The 24,621-nt window shown below is 37.8% G+C and overlaps 1 protein-coding gene across 3 annotated transcripts in view; it reads left to right on the top strand.

The window, feature by feature from the left end:
• The window catches only part of Mkln1 (muskelin 1), a 142,512-nt gene that overhangs the window by 87,415 nt on the left and 30,476 nt on the right, over window positions 1-24,621 (top strand). For all 3 annotated transcript variants that reach the window (XM_040728738.1, XM_040728737.1, XM_040728739.1), the window contains 3 exons: window positions 9,284-9,396; window positions 16,255-16,467; window positions 21,646-21,867. In XM_040728738.1, the coding sequence (XP_040584672.1) occupies window positions 9,284-9,396; window positions 16,255-16,467; window positions 21,646-21,867 (548 nt within the window). The remainder of the gene's footprint in view (window positions 1-9,283; window positions 9,397-16,254; window positions 16,468-21,645; window positions 21,868-24,621) is intronic.

The raw sequence follows: 24,621 nt of genomic DNA, 5'->3' as shown, positions 1-24,621 counted from the left end.
ACAATGAGAGAGGAGGCTGCTGTACAGGTGTCCTTCACATAATTCCGCTGTATAAAACGTTATTCTGTACAACACCAGTGTTTGCAGCATTTACTTTCCTATGAGTATTTATGCCTTTTTGTTACTTTGTTGTGCTGGCTCAGTACTTCAGGGATAAAAATTTTCTTTTGTAGATTCATATTTTATGAATAATTAGAAAAAATACAGGTGGGTACTAAATCTTGACTGTTTTCAGTAATTGTTAGTAATAAAATCGAATATTTCACTTAAAGTATTAAATAGCTTTAATAACTTTTAGAATTTGAGAATACTATTAGAGTCTCTTTGGAAAAGTTTTTTTTCAAAGTATAGACTTTTGTTTCCTAATCTGCCGCTTCTGGCAAGTACTCGCCTGTCCTGCATAAGTAGTCTTGAATATGATGTAGCCTTTTAGGCATTTGTTTTTCTGTGTCAGAGTGACAAGCATGCCTATGTTTGTTTACTAAAGAGGCAAATTCTTGCTAATAATATACCAAGGGAAATTGTTGAGAAAAGCCCCTTTAATTGCCTCAGTAAAATGCACTTTCTCCAGGGTGAGGCAACCTAGACACTTAAAGTCCACCTTCAAGAGGGAGGACTTTCAGGGAGCTTATTGCTATGCTGTCTGTGGGAAAGAGACCATGCATGATGGGGAAAGAACACATGTGAGAAAAAAAGATAATTTAAAGATAATGTATGGGATTCTAAGGAGGAAAACAAAGAGTCAAGCGATAGGCAGATGCCATGACAGAACTTAGTTTGAACAACGTGACTGAAGGTGAAAGTTAGCGGAGAGCCTTCTTTTGATTCTCAGGAGATGAAGGTACAGAGCTTTCCTACCGCACCGTTTTATGCAATAGGTCAGAATTTCAACAAGTTCTAAGTGGCCCACCGTCATATTGCCATTCCTGTTTGTCTGACTATAGGAATTGTAGTTTTGAGAAATATAGTGGGAATGATTAATACAGTCATGTGACTTTAATCTTGGTGTGCATATTTTGCACACACGAGCACCTGTGTATCCCCATGTTTGTGTGTGTGCACCCATGCACGGGCCTTTGCATATTTATGAATATGTATGTAGAGACAGAAGTTGACATGGAATGTTGTCATTTTACTGGCTGAGCCATCCTCTAGCTCCTGTTTTATTTTCTTCATGGTGGCTTTTATACTTATAACCTTTAATCTCAATCTCATCCTCCTCTCTTCTTCCCCCACAATTCTGTATTGAATAAGAATGGCAATTTTAGAGGAGATACCTTCAGGTTTCCCCCATTCACCGTGGTGGTATCTGCTATCAGTTTATTATACACATTATTATTTTAAGGTATGCTTGTTTCCTGTTCCTTGTTTCTTTAGGGCTTTTTTTATGAAGGTATGTTGAATTTTCTCAGATGCCTTTTCTGTATCTGTTAAGATGATCATGTGATTTTTGCCCCCTTGGTTCTATTTACATGTAATATTATATTTGTTAATTTGCGTGTGTTGATACATCCTTATATCCATGGAATGAAACCACCATGATCATGGTATATAGTTTCTCAGTGTATTGTTTGCAAGACTTTTATTAAGGATTTTTACATGTATATTCATCTGGGATATATGTCTCTGGTTCCTTTTGTTATATCTTTATATCTGTTAACAGGGTAATACTGGTTTTATAGAGTGAATTTAGAAAGCCTTTTTTTTTTTCCTGTTTTATGGGATAATTGCTCTTGGTTCTGTGAAGGTCTTGTTAAATTCTGCAGTGAAGCTGTCTAGTCCTGTGATTATTCCTCTAGTGTGGTCAATGATGGAAGTAAGCCATGCTAAGCTTCTTCTAGCTCGGTGCAGTGTAATAGTCTCTATGTTGTTTTCCTCTGCTGTTGTAGGGTGTGTGGATGTCTAAGAGAAGTTCTTCACCAAGCCTCCCTGTCTCACCTGCTTGGAATCTATTCATCATTGAGGTTTCTCCTAACCTTAGAGCTTATATGTGTTTACTCAGGTTTGAGCAGGGGCGAATGGAGTGGAACATTGTGCTGTCTCATAGCTGTATCCATCATTTTGGCCAGCAGTAGAATATTTACCTAAGTACAATAACTGTCATGCTTCTTTCCCGGCATGACATAAAAAGGAGAAAACAAAAGAACCGCAATTAGCAGTCAGTCAGGTTCAGAAAGAAATTAAAAGCATAAGTAGGCATAATGGCGCTTGCCTATAAAACTAAGTAAACTTTATTTTGGCTTGTTTAATATGGCTATATGTCAAAGCAGTTGTTGCTTCCCAGGATTTCCTTTATCTTGTTTTCTTAAACATTAAGGCTAATAGTTCCTAAATTTCATTTCCCTTTTCCAGTCAATAGTTGTTTGTTTGCTTAATGCCATTTCACTCAGATCCAAGGATAGAGTAACCATAAAAATGTACAGCGTCTTAAATTAACAATTTAATTGACAAAATTTCTCCCATCATATGAGAATCATATTGTACGTACCATGGTAGCAGATGAATGGATGCTTTGGCCTACTGTATGTTAGTTTTATTGATTGTAGTGCCTGAACCTGACATCTCTCTGCTTAATAATCTTTAATTGTGAATTGGGTTTCATCTGTGGTTCAGGTAAAGCAGTTGTGTGGAGAGATCTTGTTTCAGCATGGATTATCTTATGTTAGGTTATTCTTCTTATTACTGAATTTTGGGGAAACACTCGGGCAACATATACCCATTATCTGTTACCTGTTGCTAGTTTCTCTTTCCTGTCTGGTCCTGTAGTCCCTTCAGCCCCAAATAAACACACAGAGACTTATGTTAATTATAAAATTGTTGGCTGATGGCTTGGGCTTCTTATTGACTAGCTGTGTCTTAATTATTAACCCATAACTGCCAACCTATGTATTTCTACATGGCCTTACTTACCAGAGAACACTTGGCACGTCTTGTCCTCCCAGTCTCCACAGGGTGACTTTTGCCTACCTTTCCCAGAATTCTCCTCATCTCCTAGTCCCATCTGTCTTCCTGCCTTATTAGCCAACAGTGTTTTATTCATCAACCAATAAGAGAAGCATATGTACAAAAGGACATCTCTCATCAGATACCTGCAGAAGAAGTTGTTGGGGATTTGTCATTTAGAAGCTTTCCTCTTTAAGTTTCTGAACCTTGAACTACCTCTATAGCAATTACATTAAAGTGCTTTTTAAAAAGCAAAATAAAATAAAAAAATGTATCTCAGTTTTCCTTGAAAGACATGTCGTGTCGTCTCACACACACACACACACACACACACACACACACACACACACACACACACACACACACACACGGTTTCTCTATGTAGCTCTGGCTCACTTTGTAGACCGGACTGGTCTCAAACTCACAGAAAGCCGCTGCCTCCCCAGTGGTGGAATTAAAGGCGTGTGCCACCACTGCCCAGCCATTCCTTTACGTTTTTTATAAAACGAATAAAGGGGAATTTGGGTTGTTAATTGCTATCAAACTTCATGTCCTGTATTTCTGCTTTTTATTATGTGTATGATTCCTGTGTGGGGTCAGTGTCAAGACATGCATATGGAGTCGAGTGAACTCAGATCATTAGGGTTTACCTGCTGAGCCATCTTACTGGTTCCTGTCTTCTTGTTGACAATTGATCTGTGTCGAACTTTTTGGCTTTCTCTGTTAGCACATATTTGATAGAGTCTATAGTATCAGAATGGACAAACTCACTTAATTAGGAGTAGTGTGCCATCTTGTGGAGGTTTCTGCTATCAGCAATCTGATTTACTCAGAGTAGAGTGACAGATACTGCAGTTGAACACTTCAAGCAAAAAAGCCCATTTTATTTTACAAAATGTGGGAATATGGTGTAAAAGGCCAAATTCTTTACTTGTGTTAATATACCTCCCTTATTTTTAATTCATGTACAATGTGCAAATTGTATTACTGGGAGTATGGGAGTAAGTAGATTCATGGCTTGCTAGGTTCTGGTACCAAATCATGTATCCTTTGTACCAAGGAATAATAGTTTAATTGTAGTAACATTTATGGAATAATTGATGGATTGATTGATTGATGATTGCCCAATGTGGTTCCTTAATTAAAATTTTTGAAATAGGCTACTACTAACTGTATTACCACCAATCTCTCTTTCTCTGTCTTCCTTTTCAGTCAGGTTCTGCAGCAAGTTCAGTTTCTAACCCCTCTGCTTAAGATTGTTTATAGTTCCTTCAGTGTCTGTGGAATTAAGTTGGAACCCTAATAATTGAACCTTGACTGTGATCTAGTCACAGTCTTTCTAAACTTCCTGTCTGCCTACTACCTTTGTGGCCTGATATCCTATACATTTTCTGTAACTTACTTATCACACAGCTTAACTTCTTTGCATACAATGTATAATTTTAGTTTTCACTGTATCTTTATGAAAGATAAGCATGTTATATTTTAGAGATTAGAAAACCAGTGGTTAAGAAACTTTAGTGTTCATCCAGCTGTAGTTATAGACTCAAGGTTGAAGCTATAATATGCCCGACTTTGGAGTTATGGCTTTTCAAACACTTTTGTTGTATTGTTCTGTCTCTGTATTTTTGTTATTCATTTTACTTTGCATGAAAGGCTTCTTTTCTGTCCCACATTTTACTTCCCAGACACAAAGTCACATTCTGGCCCCAGGGCAGATACTGCTCTTACCATAGCTCCTCAGCCACATGTGCCCCTCCCCATTAGAGCACCTATTGTGCTTTTTGTCTTCGTATGACACCTGGTCTATTCTGCACTGTGGTGACTTATATACCCTTTTATAGTTGTGCCTAGAATGTAAGTTCTTCAAGGACAAGGGACTATTCCCTCTTTCTTTTTATTCCCTACAATGGTTTGTGAGTTCAAATCAGTGCATAAAACTTATCAAGTAGATACTGCTGAAGAGCCAGGACAAATGCATGACCGTGTTAGTCTGTATTCCTTTAAGGGGGGAAACATGGAAAGAAAAGGTTGCTGCTTGAGGAGGATTGTGTTGCCTAGGATATACATGCAAGTTGTTATAGGACTTGTGTGTGAGGAGGGGTGGGGGTGGAGGCTTGGGTTTCCAGTAAGCCAGCTCTCCCCCTTTCTTATTTCTTATCATAGTTCTCTCTAGATAGCTTCATAGTTTAAGCCTTTTTGACTTTTATGGATTAAAGACACTTTTTGGAATTTATTTCTACATGATTTATCTTTGTGAGACTTAAGTGATGAGGTGATTTAATTAAAATTTTTGTTGGATCTTTTTTATTCAGGTACATCAAAAGAATAAGTTTCTGCAAAATTCACTTAGTTGTACTCTTGTTTCAGTTGGATCACAAAGCTTCCATGGACAGGAATGACATCTTTGCCTGATTCTGTTGGGATGCTTGCCCTGTGCCAGATTTTATTTTGCCCAGCTATCAATGAGGCTGTTGTGGAAATGTGGGTTTTCTTTGCTGTGAGAGTTTATGCGTACAAAGAGACCTGCTTTTCAGAAAGAACATTGAGAACTCAGAGCCCAAGAGGAAGGGTTATTAAAGTTAATGAACCAGGGTAACCTTATCCAGAGAGTGCCCAGAAGTACTATAAAACAAAAGGTCAATTGCTATTGCTATTTTAGTTATATGGGCCTCCCTCTACAAGTTTCAGAAATTAACAGGGTTAACTGCTGTTATAGTGAGGTCTTGGCAAATAATCTTAAGCCAGATGAAAATTTGTTCTTTTTCCTGTAAAATTATGTGTCAGGGCATTACCGTATGCCATCTGGGAAACAATGTTATTTAACTAATGATAATGGATTGTTTTATACTTATGAAGTCAGACAGATTTTTAGTACTTTAAAATAATTGCCATTATTTCATATTTTTACAATGCCAAAGGGATGTTTATTTTGGAGTCTAGTACAGTAATACTGCTATTACTGTGTCTGAGGTACTTAGGATCCGAAAGATAGCTGAAGTTTTTGTTAGTCTTTCCTTTTTTTAAAATGGAAATGTTCATTTTTGACAATTTGTATAACTGTTCTGAAGGACCTCTGAGCAGAGTTTGGTAAATAAAAAAACTAAGACTGAGAAAGATAACGTGGCTTGTGCTTGATCCTTCTGTGTATTTCTTGCCACTGTTACTAGATACTTCAGATAAATAACTTAAGGAAGAAAGGATTCTGGTTCATGGTTTTAGAGGTTTTAGGGATGATGTAAAAGAATAGTTCACATAGTGGTGGCTTGGAAAGGAGGGAGGGGTGGAAGGAAGGAAGGAGGGAGGGAGTAAATCAGGGAACAAAGAGAAGATACTGCCTTTCAGAACATTGCTCCAGTGGCCTACATCTTGTAGCTATGCCCCCATCTTAAAGCTTCCAGAATCTTCCAAAGTAGTGCTTCTAGCAGTGACTGAGCATTTAAGAGTAAGCCTATAGGGGCAGAAGTTCAAACCCAAAGTCTGCTGAGGCTCAAGGCAAGCTCTTGAAGGTAAGCCTCTATACAAAAAAGTTATATGTACTTCAATAGACATTTCCAATCCAAAATGGGAGAATGGGGGCATAAAAATGAAACCATAGCTTATTTCCAGCATCCAGTGCCTGATGGTGTGGTGAGAGAAAGGGACAGGCTGTGTAGAAACAACACTGAGAGCCCAGCTCTAAGAGGGATTGCTCTTCACCATTGATGGTTCCAGCCCACATGACCTCTTTAAGGCTGGCTTTTCTTGTTGATCTGTGTCATTCCTTGGTAGGCCTTCTCTGTTCCTGAAATCTCTTAACGTCCTGTGTCTTTGGCTTCATTTCCACAGCTTTATGCATTTCCCTCTCAGGAACTCTGTACACATTGTCTCACTTCTCAGCCTAACTTTGGAATCTGAGTAGAAACCCTCCGTTTCTGTGACTCTAGCATTCTATATGTCCACAAAACCAACAGCAGGTAAACCACTCCGAAGTCTGCTGCTAGCTTTAGTGGACTTAATGCCTAGGTAGCTTAGCATGGTTAAATAATCTTTGGGAAATAACTTCATACAGTGTGAGGTCAGAGTGCCCTAGAGGCGCTCATTGCTCAATGTAAAGTCTTCTAATTTGTTTTCTCTTTGCAATGGGTGGTCATCTGGCCAATTCCTGAGATGCTTCCATGTCATATTTCCTGTTATCTTATTGAAAAAAAAAAACTGCTGTAAAGAGAAGCCTTCCCGCCAGCCTGGTTCCAGAGCCGCATCAGTCCCAAATAAACACACAGGAGGCTATATTAATTATGAAGCTGTTGGCCTTGCTTGTTTCTTACTGGCTAGCTCTGACTTAAGTATGTATCCCATAATTGTTAATCTAAGTATTTCTCTTACCAGAGAACTTTCCGTGCTTCCTACCCCATGGCGTTACATCTTGACTTCCTGTGTTTCTCCTACCCAGAGTACTCCTCGACTCCTAGTCCCACCTATCTTGCTTCCCTGTTGGCCAGCAGTGCCATATACACAGGACTTCCCCAACAAACTGCTTCTTTTGTAATGGCTCTAAGCATTTCAGAAACCATGTCTTTCTTAGTTTCAAACTAAGTTTTTCAAATCTTTCTGTCTGCCTTTTGCTCTCAGTTTCTCTGTAAAGTTGGCTAAAAGCAACTAGCAGTGAGAGTGGTCATCTGAACTTCTGAGTTTCCACTGGAATTGCCAACTAAGATCTTCCTCTGGCATCCTAGGTTTCTTCTAGCCGGGTTCTCTGAACTTTTCTAAACTCTTTCTGTAAACCAGTTCCAAAGAACCATTTGGCTTTGGTTAGTTACCAGCAACAACCCTACTTCTCTAGTGTATTTTTGTGTTAGTCCAGGCTTTTTTTTTATCATGGTGACAAAACAATTTAGGCTTATGTTTTTAAAGGATTTTTATCTACCAGTGTAGGAAGGGGTTGGCAGAACTACTCACACCATTGTGGCCAGGAAAGAGGAAAAGAGTGCCAAGACAGCAAGCGTATTGTCTCAAAGGACACACTCCTATTCCTACCTCTTACAGCCAAGGCCACCTCCTGTGGTTTCCAGAAACTCCAAAATAGTACCACTAGCTAGGACCAAGCCTTCAGGACTAGCTTTTGGGAGGTATTTTCAAGCCATCGTGTCCAGTTAGCACTAGAACTGAGTCGTCTTCTGGTGGGTTATTCTTACTCTGAAAGCAGTGAAGCATTTGTGAATATTTTACTCAGAAATTTGCCTAAATTTTTGAGTTATATGAAAACATGACAGAATACTATGAGATAGCCCAACATGAATGGAAAGAAGTTTTTGTTTGTTTGTCTTTTAGTTTTATGAGACAGGGTTTCTCTGTATTGTTTTGGAGGCTGTCAGTCCAGCCCGGCCTTGAACTCACAGAGATCCGCCTGTCTCTGCTAGGATTAAAGCCCGGCTGGAAAGAGGTTTCTTAATGTAACAGTATTCCCACATGTAGTTTTGAATTGTGTCTTTATGATCACTCACAGTTTAGATAAGTGCCATGCGTATAGTATTAAAACATAGACTTCAAAGGGTTAGTGGCTTGACAGTTTGTAATCAGTCGGCATAACGTGTTTTAAGGGGAAAATACTTAACAAAAGGAAAGACATTGTATAGGGAAGGATCTATGATGTAGAATATTGTATAAAGATTCATTGTTCACTGAGACAAATAATTTTGTCACAGTGATAAAGTCTATAAAGTATAAGGTTACTCTTTGAAAAGGAAGATCACCGCAATATATTTGGGAAAATATTTCTGGGACTACCATTGTTTTATATCAGTTTACTCTTAACTTTCAGCTAGTTTTAACCATTGCTTTGGCATTAGGAAGACATCACCTTTAATGTGATTCTTCCTCGTTGTCCCCGTAACAGCTACGTGCCCTGATGCTGTTCTTGTGTATCGTGTGTTCCTTTTAAATGTTGAGTTTCTACAGTTTTGAGTAGTGGCTAAAGTGTGGCACATCGTTAAGGTGGTAAATATGAACTGTACATGGTACAGCAGACCAGTTCTTAAACTGGCTGCACCGGATTCATCCAGGATAGTTTAAAATACAAACTCTAGCCACTAAAGAACTTTGGAATCAGAATCTTGGGGACATGGCCTAGTGATCTGATTTTTAAATAAATTTCTCAAAGTATGGTTCTACAGCAGTTTTTTTGTATACTTAGGTTTAAGAACAGCTGGAGTACATTTTTGAAAGCTACAAGTTTAAAGATAATACTGTAAAAATATGAAAAGTACCTTCTTAAATGTTCTTTGAAGCAATTTAGTGAGTCTGGTGCCTTAACCTTTGTCCCTATGACTTTTTTTAATACATACCTTTTTGATTTTCATAGAGACTGTATATTTGTTTGGTGGCTGGGATGGAACACAAGATCTTGCTGACTTCTGGGCATACAGTGTGAAGGAGAACCAGTGGACATGTATCTCTAGAGACACTGAGAAAGAGGCAAGTTCCTAGTCTTTTGGTTCGTGTATGTCACAGTAGGAGAGTGTATACAGTGTACACTTCTGCACGCTTGTTTTCTTCTCTGATATTCACCAACAGTGGGAGTGCAAAAGAATTCTGAAGTAAGAAAATAAATTGGATTTAAGAACTCTTGTATTTGAATTTCTATCCCTGGCTCATCAATTACTGATATATATTGCCAAATCTATTTTGTAGTGTTAAATAGCAATAATTTTTTTAAATTTTAAACCACTTTACCTTAGAAATATAATTGTATAATATCTTTTCATGTCTCAGCACTGTACTGTTGTTTCCAGCATTCATCTGTTTTCTTGGTTTTGTTTTTGTTTCTATTGCACTGATGAGGATGGAGCCTGGGCCTCAAAGTGCAGTGTCACTGAGCAGTCCAGCCCCCCCATCTCAATTGTATTTCCTCTGGAAAAACACGCTTCTCATGCTTTAGTTCTGTATTTTCTAGCTTTTTAAAATATGTGTTTGTTTTCTTTTGCCAGCGTGCATGTGTGCGCATCACATGCATGTCTGGGGCCTGCAGAGGTCTTAAGAGGTGATTGGATCCCCAGGAACTGGAGTTACATATGGTTGTGAGCCACCAATGTGAGTTCTGGGAACTGAATCCAGGTGCTGTGCAAGAGCAGCCAGTGCTCTTAACTGCTGAGCCATCTCTCCAGCCCCCGTCTCGTGTGATCTATTTTGTCTCTGTTGTGGCCCTTCACTATTTCATGTGCTGCATAACAGTGCTTAGCTGGTGATAGTTCATGTACATGCTGGTGGGCTCGTAAGATGTTGTTTATAAATCTGTTTATATAGATATAGTATAGAATGTTGGCACATGATGAAATTGCCTAACTGCATTTCTCGGAATGAATTCTCATTATTAAGCTATACCTGTCAGTTTTCATAAGTGATGTTTATTTTAATTAAAATAGAATCTATACATGTATTTGTGTTTCTGCCTTTATGTATATAAATGAAGCATTTCTATAATGAAAATAGCTTTGATTTATGGCTTTGAATTAAATAATTACAATTATATGCAAGGGGAAAGCAAATATTATTCACCTTTTCTCCTAAATCATTGTAAAACTTTTATTGTACTCTCCATTAAGCTATTTCAATTTATAGATTGGAAGATAAACTATAACAAAAAGAAAGCAAAGGAGAAAAGGACTTAAGTCAAGCATAATGATTTTTGTTTAGGAAGGCTGATTCAAGAGATCCGGTGGTGTGCCTTCAGTCTTTGAAAACTGAGTTCTTTCTTACTCAGTCTGATCCAAGGACTAATCATTTGGGTAATACTTACTTTTACATAAGACCTTGAAATTCTGATTTCTTTTTCTAGTCCCAGCTACATAAAAATGGTCTATTTTTAGTGTTAAAATACAATTTTTTTGAAATGGTTATTTCTGTCCTCAACAAAATAAAGACATATATAAAATAACTTAATTTGTTTATTCTCAGCTAGTTTGTGTTGAGTTAATTAGTCTGTAACTGTTCTTCCAGTAAATTAAAATCTTAAAATATGTCCTCTTCATTGTGTCAAGTTTACGCCAAAGGTCATTGATGCCAACACTCTACTTCAAGTGTTCTTTCGTCTCTATTCCTTTTGATGCTATTTTTTTCTCTGTCTCCTTCCCTCCCTTCCCCTCTCCATTCCCTACCCTATCCAACTTACAAAATTGCCTAGACTGGCCTTGATTTGTGATACTTCTTTGTCTTCCTGGGATTACAGAAATGCATGACCATCCTAGGAGCTGCCTCGAGTTTGAATCTACATAGGTACAAGTTAACTTGTACCACACACGTAGACTCTGCTCTTAAACAAAATTAGTAAATGAATAATCTTTTAGAAACATTTGTCTTTGATCCATGTTGAGTTATTGTTAACATTAGTCATTCATAGGCCTTTAATAGTATATAATAGTAAGCATTTATTTATTTGTGAGGCAGTAGGTTGGCTGGGTCATTTTCTTGGTATGAGCACTCATTTGGGAGACAGCTGTTGGCTGGTTTAAGGTTGCTTCAGCTGAGACTACATGGCTGTGTTTATTTAATGTTCTCCTATTGGTAGGTTAACCAGGACTTGTTCTTTGGGCATATTTATATACTGTGTGAAGATATATTGCTGTGACTGGTTTAATAAAGAGTTGAATGGCCAATAGCCAGACAGGAAGTATAGGTGGGGTTCCAGGTAGAGAGAGGAAGTAGGAGATGAATCAAGAATGCCATTGAGACTCAGAACAAATAGGACACACAAAATGGGAGAGAGGTAAAAACCATGGGGTAAAACATAGATTAACAAAAATATGGGTTAATTTAAGTTATGAGAGCTAATGGGACAAACCTAAGCTAAGGCTGAGCTTTCATAATTAATAGTAAGCCTCTGTGTTGTTATCTGTGAGCTGTAGCCTCAAAGGAAAGTCTGACTCCAGGCAGGGCTGCCAGGGGGTGAAATAGCCATGAATAATCCACCAAGTTTGTTTTTGTCTCATTTAAGTTCAAAGTGCATGTGTTCATACAAGAAAGTAGGTGTGTGTGTGTGGGGGGTAACCAGAACAAGAATAAAACAATGTATCTAACCTAATTAATTTAGTGAAAACTTGCAGTTCTCGTGCAGGTTTGGCCTTCACCAGCTTGCCAGCCCTGACTGTGTTTGACCTGTGCGCTGAACGTTTCTGCAGTTTTGCAGTGTCCTTGCTTGGCTCTTTTGCCAGTGTTTTCAGTGAGATCTCTCAAGTTCTGCTTCAGCCTGTGTGTTCTTTAATGCTCAATTTAAATTTCCCTTATTCAGTATAGCCTTTCTTGAAGCTCTCTAAGCAGAATTTAAACCTCCTTTGGTGTGCCCACCTTCACCTGACTCATTTATGCTCTTGTTTCTCCCCTAGAGTCTGAATTCCTAATAGGAATGAAGTATATCATTTAGATTTATGTGTTTTAAAGAAGTACTAGACATGCTTACTCTTTTGTAAGTAATCAGATAAGGTAAATTAGATCAAAAGCTAAGGGATTGCTAAATACAAAATTCAGGAGAGCGGTGTCTGGGTGTGAGACTTTATGAGTAGTACAGATATTTTGTGTTTTTGAGACATGATCTCACTAGGTAGGGCACACTGGCCTCAAATACAAGGCTATGCTTGAACTTTTCCTCCTCCTGGCTTTACATATTCTGTGCTGGGATTACAGACATGTGTCACTGTGCCCAGATCATTTTATTATTATTTATACTGTATGGATACATTGTAATATGAAAAAAATGAAGTTAGAAATCACAGTGATTATTTTGATGAGAAGATTTTCTGTTACTTTGAAGGTAATAAAATGTTTCAGTACTGGAGCTAGGTTTGTTATAGTTTGTTACTCTATCACATAGATGCCTGTGGTGATGTGAATATAAATGGCCTCCATATGCTAACTTTTGAATGCTTAGTCATCAGGGTGTAGCACTATTTGAGAAGGATTAGAAGGATCAGGAGGCATGGCCTGGTTGGAGGAGGTGTGTCACTGGGGGTGGGCTTTGAGGTTTCAAAGGCCCATGCCACGCCCAGGGTCTTTCTCTGTCTCTCTTCCTCTCTGCCTATGGGCCGGGCTGGAGCTCTCAGCTACCCCTCCAGCACCTTGTCTGCATGCTGCCATGCTCCACAGCAGTGGAGCACTGAGAAGACAATGCCTGAAAATCTTCAGTTGGTCTGTCTGTGAACTGAATGGTAATATTGCCCTAGCTTGAACAGCCTTTGTTCCTAACACTCCCCAGTTACTATTTTGCATACCTAAGTTTTTGTACCAGTGAGTATAGGTTATAGGTTATTGTTGGTAGTATCTCAGCATGTGCATTTAAAAGCATGATAGACAACTAAAAAGCAAAGTTGATTTAATCACTTGTATTTATTTAAACATGTGTCTAGTAAAACACTTAGAGATCAAAAGCTCATAGAAAGACTGAGCTTTTAAGGAGAAAATAATTGTTTATGTAGCTAGGCAAGTACATTTTTATTGTTTTGAGTTGTTCTGAATTAGTATACTATTTGGATATTTTGTTGTGGTTGTTGTTGTTTTCTGAGACAGGGTCTCATTAATGTAGCTGTGACTGTCCTAGAACTTGCTATGTAGACCATTCTGGCCTCAAACTCACAGAAATCCTCTTGCATTTGCTTCCTCAGTGCTGGAATTAAAGGCGTGTGCCATTATGCGCCGCAGAGTAAGCATACCTTGAATAGTTGTAATTGTTCTCCCAATGTATGTAGTCCATGAGAAAAACTTCTGTATGAACTTGGAACTCCAAAAACTACACAAATCCTTTTCGAGACACCATTCTACACAAAATTGGCCCTCTTTTATACTTTTAAAGTCTCTAATGTTTGATGTAGTAGAAATATTAGAATCGACTTTACTTCTGCATTCAGACTTTTAGTATACCAGAAAGTCACGTAGCCTGTGGAAACTTTTGCCCATGTTCATAGAGAATGAAGATACAAACATTTAGTTTCATGAAAAGAACTTTGACTGCCTGAAATACTTCAGAGAGGCGTTCATTTGTATTATGCCATTTTACTAAATCCACTTATAATTAAGTGGATATGTTTGACTAGAGATCTCATTTACTCTTTCTCTTCTTTTTTCCTCATAACTTATGTTTTCTAATGTCTTTCCCATACCACCAAGCTGACCTTGCAGAGCACTGTTAAACAGAGCTGGTGAGAATAAACATCCTTGACTTCAGATCTTAGTTGTAAAATATTTATGTGTTACTATTGAGTGAAAGCTGGGCTTCATGTTATCTTCATCTTTTATCAGATTGGAACATTTTCTTTCTATTCTTGTTTTGCTGTTGGTTTTTTTTTAATTATGAACATGTATGAACTATGTCAAAACTTCTTTCTGTATTGGTATTAGATGTGGAATAGAACAGAGTTCAAAATGGAATTTTTCTTTGTTTTCTGAAAATTCTTATCTAAAATTAATAATGATTTCTTGTATGAATGCTTGATAAAATTTACCAGGGCAATTATCTGAGTTTGTTGTTGTAGGAAGATTTTGAATGATAAATTCACTTTTTAGATGGAGGGATGTTCCATTTTTCATTTTTTACCTCATATCTCATGACATTTGGTAGGTTATATTTTCTCAAGGACTTTGTCTATTTCATCTGTCCAATTTTTACTTAACACTTTTAACTATTGTCAGATTATACTTGTTTTTTCTTAATAAGCATTATTTTCCTTTTAATTCCTGTTATTCTTCAGTGATATCCCTGAGTTTATTTCTAATGTTGGTATAACTCTCTTTTTCTTTATTAAAAAAAAACCTAAAATTTTATGGTTCTTGTTTTCTGTGTTAATTTCTATTATCTTCATTTTTAATTTTTGTTCTCCCTGGGCTATAGTTTTCTTGTCATTTTAATGGTATTAGTGCTGCTTTGACTGAAGCAAGAGGTTCTGTCTCTCATTTGAAAATTAAAATTTTGTACTAATGGAAATATGGCATGGGCTTACAGTATATAACTCCATCTTTGCTTTTGAGATTACCTAATCATGGGGAAACCTTCCCCTAAATAATATTTCTACCTTATCTATGAGATCTTATAAAAAATCTTAAAACATATTAGAATAATTGGTAGACTATGAAAACAGATTGCACTCAGTTTATTTTCTCAATTACTGTTACTAATGTCAAGCCTTTCTCCTGTGTAATATTCCCACATTTAATCGAGTTATTTACAGTATGTTACTCCTCGTATAATAATGCTATCTTGTGTTCGGTCTTGCTCCAGGACCCTATAGTGTTTTTTTATTTCCTGCAGATCACACCCAGCCTCCTGGTAGTCATTCAGCAAATTTCCTATTTCTCATCATCTCAGTCACGAGCATATAAATTTTATTAGCAGTTAGATTTTTGCTCATTTCTCTCTTCTGAGGAAAAAAATAGTTGCCTATCAAGGTGAAAAGAACAGGGTTTTATAGTGTTTTAAAATCTGGTTATAGTGGGCTTAGATGTCATCACTTCCTAGATTTCTGATTCTACACAAGTAGTTTAGACTGTAAAATAGTGATAATGAGTTCCTTACAGGGTGTTTGTAAGGATTCAGTGAAACACATCTATCCACAGTAATAATGTAAACAGAATTTAGCAAGTGTGAGGTTGGTTTTTGTCAACTTGACACAAACCTAGCCATCTGGGAAGAGGGAATCTTAATTGAGAAAATGTGCTGGCAAGTTTTATGTCAGCTTTAAACAAGCTAGAGTCATTTGGTGAATGACAGTTAAAGCAAGGCCACTGATGTTGACTTCGGGCCTACACACATGTGCACACATCTTACACATATATAAGACCGTTCGTGCATATTATTTAAATTTCTTTTTTGTTCACAGTTCTTTTAAAAATCCAGTATGCCTTAAGCTAGATTTTTGATGGGGAATTGAACTGTGTTCAAGGCAAATGGAACACAGTGTGACTTATGATACAGTGAATGTTAAAACAAGAGACTATAAAATAGTTCATACCTTTGTCTTGGCAGATGTAAAACATTTCTAGAGTAAATTTTATGTCTCCTACTGCCTCTTTTGCTTTCCTTTAGAGACTCATTATTAGTCTGATGTTGACTTGTTAAGAGTTTAGTGAAATAGAAGAGAGCATTTCTGCTCTTTGCCTTTAGAGATTTATTATTAGTCTGATGTTGGCTTGTTAAGAGTTTAGTGAAATAGAAGAGAGCATTTCTGCTCTTCGCCTTTAGAGATTTATTATTAGTCTGATGTTGACTTGTTAAGAGTTTTAGTGAAATAGAAGAGAGCATTTCTGCTCTTTGCCTTTTGACGCCCTTTTATCTTTCCACCCTTCTTTCTCCAGAATGGTCCTAGTGCCAGATCGTGTCATAAAATGTGCATTGACATTCAACGGAGGCAAATCTACACATTGGGCCGGTACTTGGATTCCTCTGTGAGGAACAGCAAATCTCTGAAAAGTGACTTCTACCGTTATGACATCGACACCAATACCTGGATGTTACTGAGTGAAGACACTGCTGCTGATGGTGGACCAAAACTGGTGTTCGATCATCAGGTTTGATGCAGTTAAATGATAGTAAAATTTACTCGTGTCTACTTTAGATGTTTATATGGTGTTGTCTGATGACGCTGCTGGTAGGTAATAAAGATAATTATTTCAGGAAGTGTAAGGTTATTCTTATATTTTTATTGTTTGGTATAGGACAAAATATTAAGCTGTTAATCTTAATATTTATATAATTGTTAATCTATTTAAAACTTTAGTGTAGGTGGAGCAATATTAGGAAAACAAATTTAGAGTTTTACAAATATATATAAACTGTAACAACTACAACAACTTACCCTGTTAATTTTTTTTATTCTGTTTTCCTGGAAACAATTTAAAATTATTTGCGAATGAGTTTAAAATCCAGAGCTTTCTTTCCAGTCAGACTAAAATATGCTTTGTTTTGTTCGTAATTATAAACTTGTTACAAAGCTCCGTAGAAATTTGGCATTTTCTAGATTAAGTTTAAACTCAGCATGTAATGGTGTTATGGACAAGACAGTTGTGAACAGTGAATGATATGGAAACTACTTTAATTACTGTGGTTGTACCTCTCCTCATTATCCCGATCATAGAAAAAACCAGTAACTGCTTTGAATTGTTCAAATAGGCAGTTTTATTTAACCTGTTTACAACAGCTCTCAGTGTGTGGAAGAGATAAGATATGTTTTACTGTATCAGCTAGCATTGTCTGCTACTGGGGAAACAGGAGGTAGCCAAACCCCAGGCCTTTACTTACTGCGTCTTTGTGGATTGTTGTGCTTTGCTTTGAAACTCCTAATTTCGTGTTTCTGTCGGTGCATAGCTGTGTAGAAGAGCAGTGAAGGAGAGCTACATGGAGCACTTAGGCTGAGTTTCCAAAGCACACGCGTGTGCTCATCCTTCCTGGCAGCCTCACTGTTGCTCTTCTGGGAAAAAGAAGTCCAAGAAGTTAGGCTGACCCTGCTCATTCGAGAACAGACTGTCAGTGGGTGGTATTGTTAGGGAGCAATTCAGCCTTTTGATCAAAAATTGTTAATATTTTACCAAAAGATACTGAATTTTGCAAAATTTCCTTGTGTGGTTTGAAAATAAGATAGCTGGGGGATAGTCTGGCTATGGCACAGTTAGTTCGTCTTGACTTTGATAAAACAGGTGCTTCTTGGAAGTTGGCTACTATGGAATAAATAATGCCAAGTTTTCAGCTGATCACGCGGCATAAAAGAACCATGGAGGGGAAGAAACTAGAATTTGGTCCTGATTCGGCTAAGCAATTATGCTCTGTGCTCTGGAGCAGCAGCATCTGTCTAAGCCTCCAGTATACATTTGAGTGCATGCAAATAAAACTGTGAGTTAGAACGTGTTAACTTGTGCTCATGACACTCCAAACATTATTTATAGTGCCATGATGTTGTAGGGCTTAGTGCTTTATGTTCAAAATTTAGAAGAACAAGGGAAATATAAACATGTTTAAAAATTATTCTTTCCATTTTGAATTTTAGCATTAAAACCCTGAATTTAAAGACTTGTATTTCTGGTGCACATATGGCAGCTTACCTCAGCTTAGCTCTCAAACTTTCCATGCTGTTGCTTTGCCTAGTTTTCAAGAACAGCAAGGTTTCTAAAAACCATATGTAAATCCCATATCCCAAAATCTGGGCCAGAGAAAGCTCACAATTACTTGTAAGGTTAATCAAAACCAACAAAAGCCTGGTACATGTGCTAAAGCCAGAGAGCTTGAGATGTGGGGAACCCTGCAGTGGTACAGCAGACTCCTAAGTGGCAAGAACAGAGCAGCAGCAGGGAGGCAGACCATTAGCCTGTAGCAGTGTCAGAAAGCCCAGTGGGCTTAAGAAGGCAGTGTGTTTAAAAAAGAAACACTTAGACAGGTAGGGACACAGGCTTCTTACGCAATAGCCCGTGAGCTAGGGAAATTCAGATGTTGAGATCCAGTCAGTGAAATGACTTATTGGGTAAAGGTGCTTATTGCCAAGTTTGGTCTCTAGCATCCACAGGATGAAAGTTACTCTCTGACATCTGTGAGCACACTGTCACACGCAAGGCCACACACGGTATATAAACATGCACAAAAAGAGTCAAAATAGACAACTGTAATTTGAACAAGACACCTTGAGTAGACCATCTCTAACCCCGTTGAGACTGTAGAGGTAGCCAAGACATGGCTTCACAGAAGCACACCCCTACTCAGTAGCACCAGGGTCTTTAAACACTACTGTCCCTCTTCCATAGGAACTCTCTGAAGGCTGCTGGGGCCAAGGAAATGTGAAAAGTTATAAACAGTAACAGGCACCAGATCTTTAAGAAATACTTTAAGAAAATAATAGAGGGAAAAATACTTTCCTTCATACAAAAGTAGGTAAGAGTTCTGTTCCAGCCTTCTAACCCTTGACAACATAATGAAGCTTGAAATGAAGATAACTAGAAAGTGCAAACTGAAAATGCAGCTGCGATACCCGGATGGTGAGAGCAGGCGGAAGCGCTGCGCTCAGCAAAGACCCGAGGCTGGTGAGGCGAGCGCTCAGTGGGCGAGACTGCACGGCTCCAGCTCGTCCACCCGAGTTGTCCCCGACCTCTGTGGCACGCACGTGCCTTCTCCTCACAGTGCAGCATGGTAATGAGGAGCATAGTGCCATCTTCAAATGCTACATCACCTCCTGCCCAAGAAATGAGAGTTCGCCTTAATGGTGCAGCAAAGGCTGAATGTAACAAGTCAGAAGTCTTTATGCCCTGAGCAAATGTTAAACTAAATAGCAGGGCATCCTCTAGTCTAGTATCAATTAGCTTTGATAATTTATATAAATTAGAAAATGGATTAAATTTAGAAAAATAAAGTTGGGCTTACTGGGTTTTAGAAATTATGTAGCCCCACTGAGTAAATAGTTTTCCAACTTTTAAATCCAGTTAAGTTTTTGCTGTTGTTGTGAGGCAGGTTCTCATTTTGTAATCCTAGCTGTCCTAAAACTCACTGTGTACACCAGGTTAGCCTGAAACTCAAAGAGATTTGCCTTAGCCTCCCGAGTGCTGAGGTTAAAGGCATGTGCCGCCACACTCCCTAGTCTTTGAAATTTTGATTTGCAAATTTTTATAAAAAATACCACATTTTATCATAAGTTTTTATAACCATTTTTCAGAGATTAAAAACTGCAAAGCAGTACCTAAAGATGACTGGGCAATTAAGAGCATGTGCTGCCCTTGCAGAGGACCCAAGCTCAGTTTCCAGCCTCCATGTCCAGTATTCCACAACTACCTGTCACTCCAGCTCCAGGAGGTACACCTTGCATATATGTGCACCTGTCCATGAATAGACATAGGCACACATGTACATGATTTAAGATAGAATAAACCCTAAAAAATATTGAATTAAAAAAACTAAATAAAAAATGAAGATCAAACTTTAGACTTGGTAAAAATAGCATTAAGATGCCTAGAGTGCTTAAAATTTTTGGTAATTTACCCTCATTAAAAAATAAATAAATAGGTCAGGCAGTGGTGGCACACACCTTTATTCCCAGCACTTGGGAGGCAGAAGCAGAGGCAGGCGGATCTCTGTGAGTTCAAGACCAGCGTGTTCTACAGAGGGAGTTCCAGGACAGTCAGGGCTGTTACACAGAGAAACTCTGTCTCGAAAAACAAACGAACAAACAAAACTATTTATCTTAGTGCAGGAGTATATAGTGTATAAATAAGGTTTTTCCTGTTTCATATCCTGTATGCTGAAAGTGTGGAGAAAAATCTCCATGCTGATACTGTGCTCCTCCTCTCTTTTATGGATTAGCAAAATAAAGGTGTGTACATGTAGCCCTGATGACAGTTAAGAATGCCGCACAAAAACTCCCATAAGGAACGAGCAATGCCAGGGCTATGTAGAGAGACCCTGCCTCAAATTCTCTGTCTGTTTCTGTCTCTCTGTCTGTGTCTCTCTCTGTCTCTGTGTCTCTCTCTGTCTCTGTCTGTGTCTCTCTGTCTCTCTCTGCCCTAGAATCTTTCCTTTTTTGCAGTGCTTTATTTTTTCAATTGGCCTTTAAAACTACCATGACAATTTTGTGCTAAAAATTAAAGAGTGTGACAAAGGCAGTTGGACGGAAGAAGAGACTTGAGCTTGTAACAGCTGGTGCTGTGCTCGCTGAAAGTACAGCTGTTTTGTGTACCTGGTGCATTCTTCAATCACAAGTGCCACTGGCTTTGGTATCTGAACTCCAGCTTGACTTTGAGATAGAATTTGATGCTGTCTTGTGACAAACATTTGTTTCCTCATATGTTATTTTATGGGAGGCTATGTTTTTATTTTAAGGAGTATAAAACTTAAGGTGGAGAACTAGGTGATGGTGTTGCACACCTTTAATCTCAGCACTTTGGAAGCAGAAGCAGACAGATCTCTGTGAGTTCAAGACCATCCTGGTTTACAAGAGGTAGTTCCAGGACAGGCTCCAAAGCTATATAGGGAAACCGTATCTCAAAAAACAAAAGCAAAACCAAAATCAAGGTGGGCATGAAAATTCAATTTATAATGTAAAAAGACACACTATGGAAGTCAGTCTGTAAACATGTTTGCAAATGCCTTTTGTTTGGTGGTTTGTTTGTTTGTTTAAAGACAGGGTTTCTCTGTGTAGCCCCAGCTGTCCTCTGGAACTCACTCTGGAGACTAGGTTGTACTAGAACTCTGAGATCCACCTGCCTTTGTCTCCTGAGTGCTGGGATTCAAGGTGTGCAGTACCACTTCCTGGCTTGTTGGTTTGTTTTAGAACATAATTTGAAGAGTTTTGTAAAAAAAAAAAAAAAAATGTAGAGTTTCATTTAGCTGAATCTCTCTAGTTTGCCGGTTGGGAATCTGCTCTCTTGTTAAAAGGATGGAGAGGAGCATATGATCACAGTTCACCCATAGCGTTATGATCAGTATGCACTGTTAGTAAGACCCAGTATGCCATGATTCATTGTTGGCTCTGGTAAAAATCTTGTAGCGTAGCATCAAGAAAACAAGGTTCCTTAACTCAGTGTATTCATTTTAATTGGAATAAATGAAAATTGAAAAGGTATTTAGAAAGCTATCCTGAATGTCTGAACAGTATTACAATATGTGTGTACAATCAGGGTTTCTTTGAGAATGTGAAACCATACATACTGATTCCGTTTTGGCACATCTGACAGTAACAAACTAAAAATGTTCAATCTGTTGCCTTGTTCTCATAGATGTGCATGGATTCAGAAAAACATATGATCTACACCTTCGGTGGTAGAATTTTGACATGTAATGGCAGCGTAGATGACAGCAGAGCCAGTGAACCACAATTCAGTGGCTTGTTTGCATTCAACTGCCAATGTCAAACCTGGAAACTTCTTCGAGAAGACTCCTGCAATGCTGGCCCTGAGGACATCCAGTCTCGAATTGGACACTGCATGCTGTTCCACTCAGTAAGAATGTTCTGTCCATTGTGTTATTTTGTCATGTGTATCTTTATAGAAAAGAATTAGTAAAAAGGCAAAGCCTCTTGCTAGAAATAAATGATGAATACAGCAGGGACAGAGGAAATAAAGCATTAGCAGTGAGCTGCCAATTAGTCATTTCCATCCACTTAGAAACTAACTCCTAAGTGATTATATCTGAAGATAAAGGTAGGTGCTTATATTACTGACTTTACTGGTTACCTAGCTATGGCATTATTAGCTCTCTTTTTTAGGACTTAACCATTTGCAAACACTTCTTAGCAGTTAGATACATAATTTTGAATTATTTTCCCTGTTGCTACTCTCAATTAAGTACACATTGATTTTATAGATTTAGAACAAGGATTTACTAACAAAAATAACAAAAAGTCCTCTCTTTTTTGAAGCAGGTAATCCTTTGTGTAAACAAAGTATTAGAAAATATTATTTAACATGCATATTTTAAAAATATTCTTTATATGAATTACAAAGAAGGAGATAATAGTGAATTTCTGTGTACATAAATCTATCAGTTTGATCAGTAAACAATCTATATGTTTTTTGTGTATCTCTCCTACTTTAATTAACTTCCCTGTCACTTTTAGAGCTTATTACATTTTATTATGTTGGGAGTATTTTCAGGAAGACTTCAGTTAAGATGTCTTTATTGAGCAGGTTCTTCATATCTGTAGACTATGCATCCACAGATTCAAGCAATCATGGATTAAAAATATTTTTTAAATTTTTTTATCTCCACTCAACATGTATAGACCTTTAAAAAAAACTTTATTTACTAAACAACTGCTCTCATGTCCTTATGTTTATACTGGGTATTAAAAGTAATGTACAGATGACTTAGAGTACATAAGAGGATTTGTATATGTTATATGCAAATCCTAAGGGACTTGGATGTCACCTGTACTAATACTGAGGGACAATTGCACCTACAATGATAGTACAGTGTGTGACAGACAGACACAAACTTTTAAAAATGGTGTTACATTATCATATCCGTCTCAATGAAAGCAGTTTATAATATTATATAACGCCTGGTCTGCATTCATGTTGTTCTGGTGGCCTGAATGGTACCTTTCCAGAACTGGCTTGTTGAGGTTGGGATCCCAAATACACCTGCCTGTGCTCCACAATGTGTCCTTCTTTTCTCCATATACGTTCTACTCACTCCGCTTTTTAAAAATCAGAGTTACTGTAGTCTACAATGTTCCCCATTCTCACTTGACTGATTGATCTTCATTGCAGTGTCTAATGTGTTTCTCTATCGTACTTTCTATAAACTATTCATTTCTGTCTGGAGGCTTGATTACAGTTGCTATCCTTTCATGGGGAGGCCAGGAGGAAACGCACCAGCACGTCACCAATATATTCTGACCATAGGATATCAAGAGGCCTTTAATGCTGTCATGTTTTTGATATATATTAGTGAGCTTAGGAATCATTAGTTTGATTGATCAATTATGAAATTTCCTATAACCTTTACCTATTGATATTCAGTGGATATGCATTGTCTAGATTTCATTAGGTATCACAGAATGGTGATTTTTCTGATGTTCTTGTTTCTTTCGCATTTATTAACTGTAATTATTTTTTTTTTAAAAAGGACAACAAAACATTTTTATGTCATGAATTGTTTGGTTACTCTAAAATGAAGCCATCTGATTCTTGGGCCAGGCCTGGTGATGCACACCTGTGATCCCAGCACCTTGGCGACTAAGGCAGGCAGACCAAGAGTTTGAGGTCAACCTGGGCTACACACAGCAAGTTCAAGGCCAGCAGGGAACACATAGAAAAACCCTATCTTTAAAAAATAAAATAAATAAGTGAACCATTGGGTGTGGTAGTGCATGCCTTTAAAATGAAGAGTGGCAGTGGGAATCTCTGCGTTAGAGGCCACCCTGGCCTACATAGTGAGTTCCAGGTCAGTCAGAGCTATGTAGTAAGACTTTGTCTCAAATGAATAAATCTAAGTGAACAATGGATGTATGATTGTTCTGTTGATTTGCATGTTAATGAATTCAGTTTCCAAAGTTAACCAGTGAGTTAGTAAAAAACACTGTAATTATGAGCTCGTGAATTTTTGATATGCATGATATTTTAAATTCAATGCTGTCATTTTTTTCTGTTTTGTTTTTGTTTCTTTAATCTGTCTTTGGCCAGTAGGAGCCTTCCCTTTATCCATATATACACATTTATCTTTTGATAAATCAAAGGACACATCATAAGTTCTTACTGATAAACTAATTCAAATTATTTTTTCCCTTTTACTTAGTGACTTTGATTTTTGTACTTATGTATCTTTTAAAGTTAAAAATCTTATTTCTGATGTATTACATTATTTGTTTCATCTGTGAAAACTTTCCAGTTGTCAAAGCTAACAACAAAATCACTAGTGTTTCAAAAATTAAAATTGCTTTATTGTGAATTTTTAATTTGGGACTTAGACCATAAGAATGTATTATCAAAGGGGGAGCTCTTGGACTCCAGATTGATGGCTGTGTGGAAAGCATGGGACTGACCCAGACCCCCTGAATGTGGGTGTCAGTGAGGAGGCCTAGGTAATCTATGGGGCCTTGGGTAGTATTTATCCCTGGTGTACAAATAGACTTTGAGTGCCCATGCCACAATATGGGAGGCTCTCTCAGCTGGGACTCTTGGGGGAGGGCCTAGGCCCTGCCCTGGATGAAATGACATTTACTGGAGATGCACCATGGAGGGCCTCATCCT

This window comes from Mesocricetus auratus, unplaced genomic scaffold (genome assembly GCF_017639785.1).
Source record: "Mesocricetus auratus isolate SY011 unplaced genomic scaffold, BCM_Maur_2.0 Super-Scaffold_100019, whole genome shotgun sequence".
NCBI classification, from domain to species: Eukaryota; Metazoa; Chordata; class Mammalia; order Rodentia; family Cricetidae; genus Mesocricetus; species Mesocricetus auratus.
Note: the sequence above shows the minus strand (reverse complement) of the source record. Positions and strands in the feature narration are given on the sequence as shown.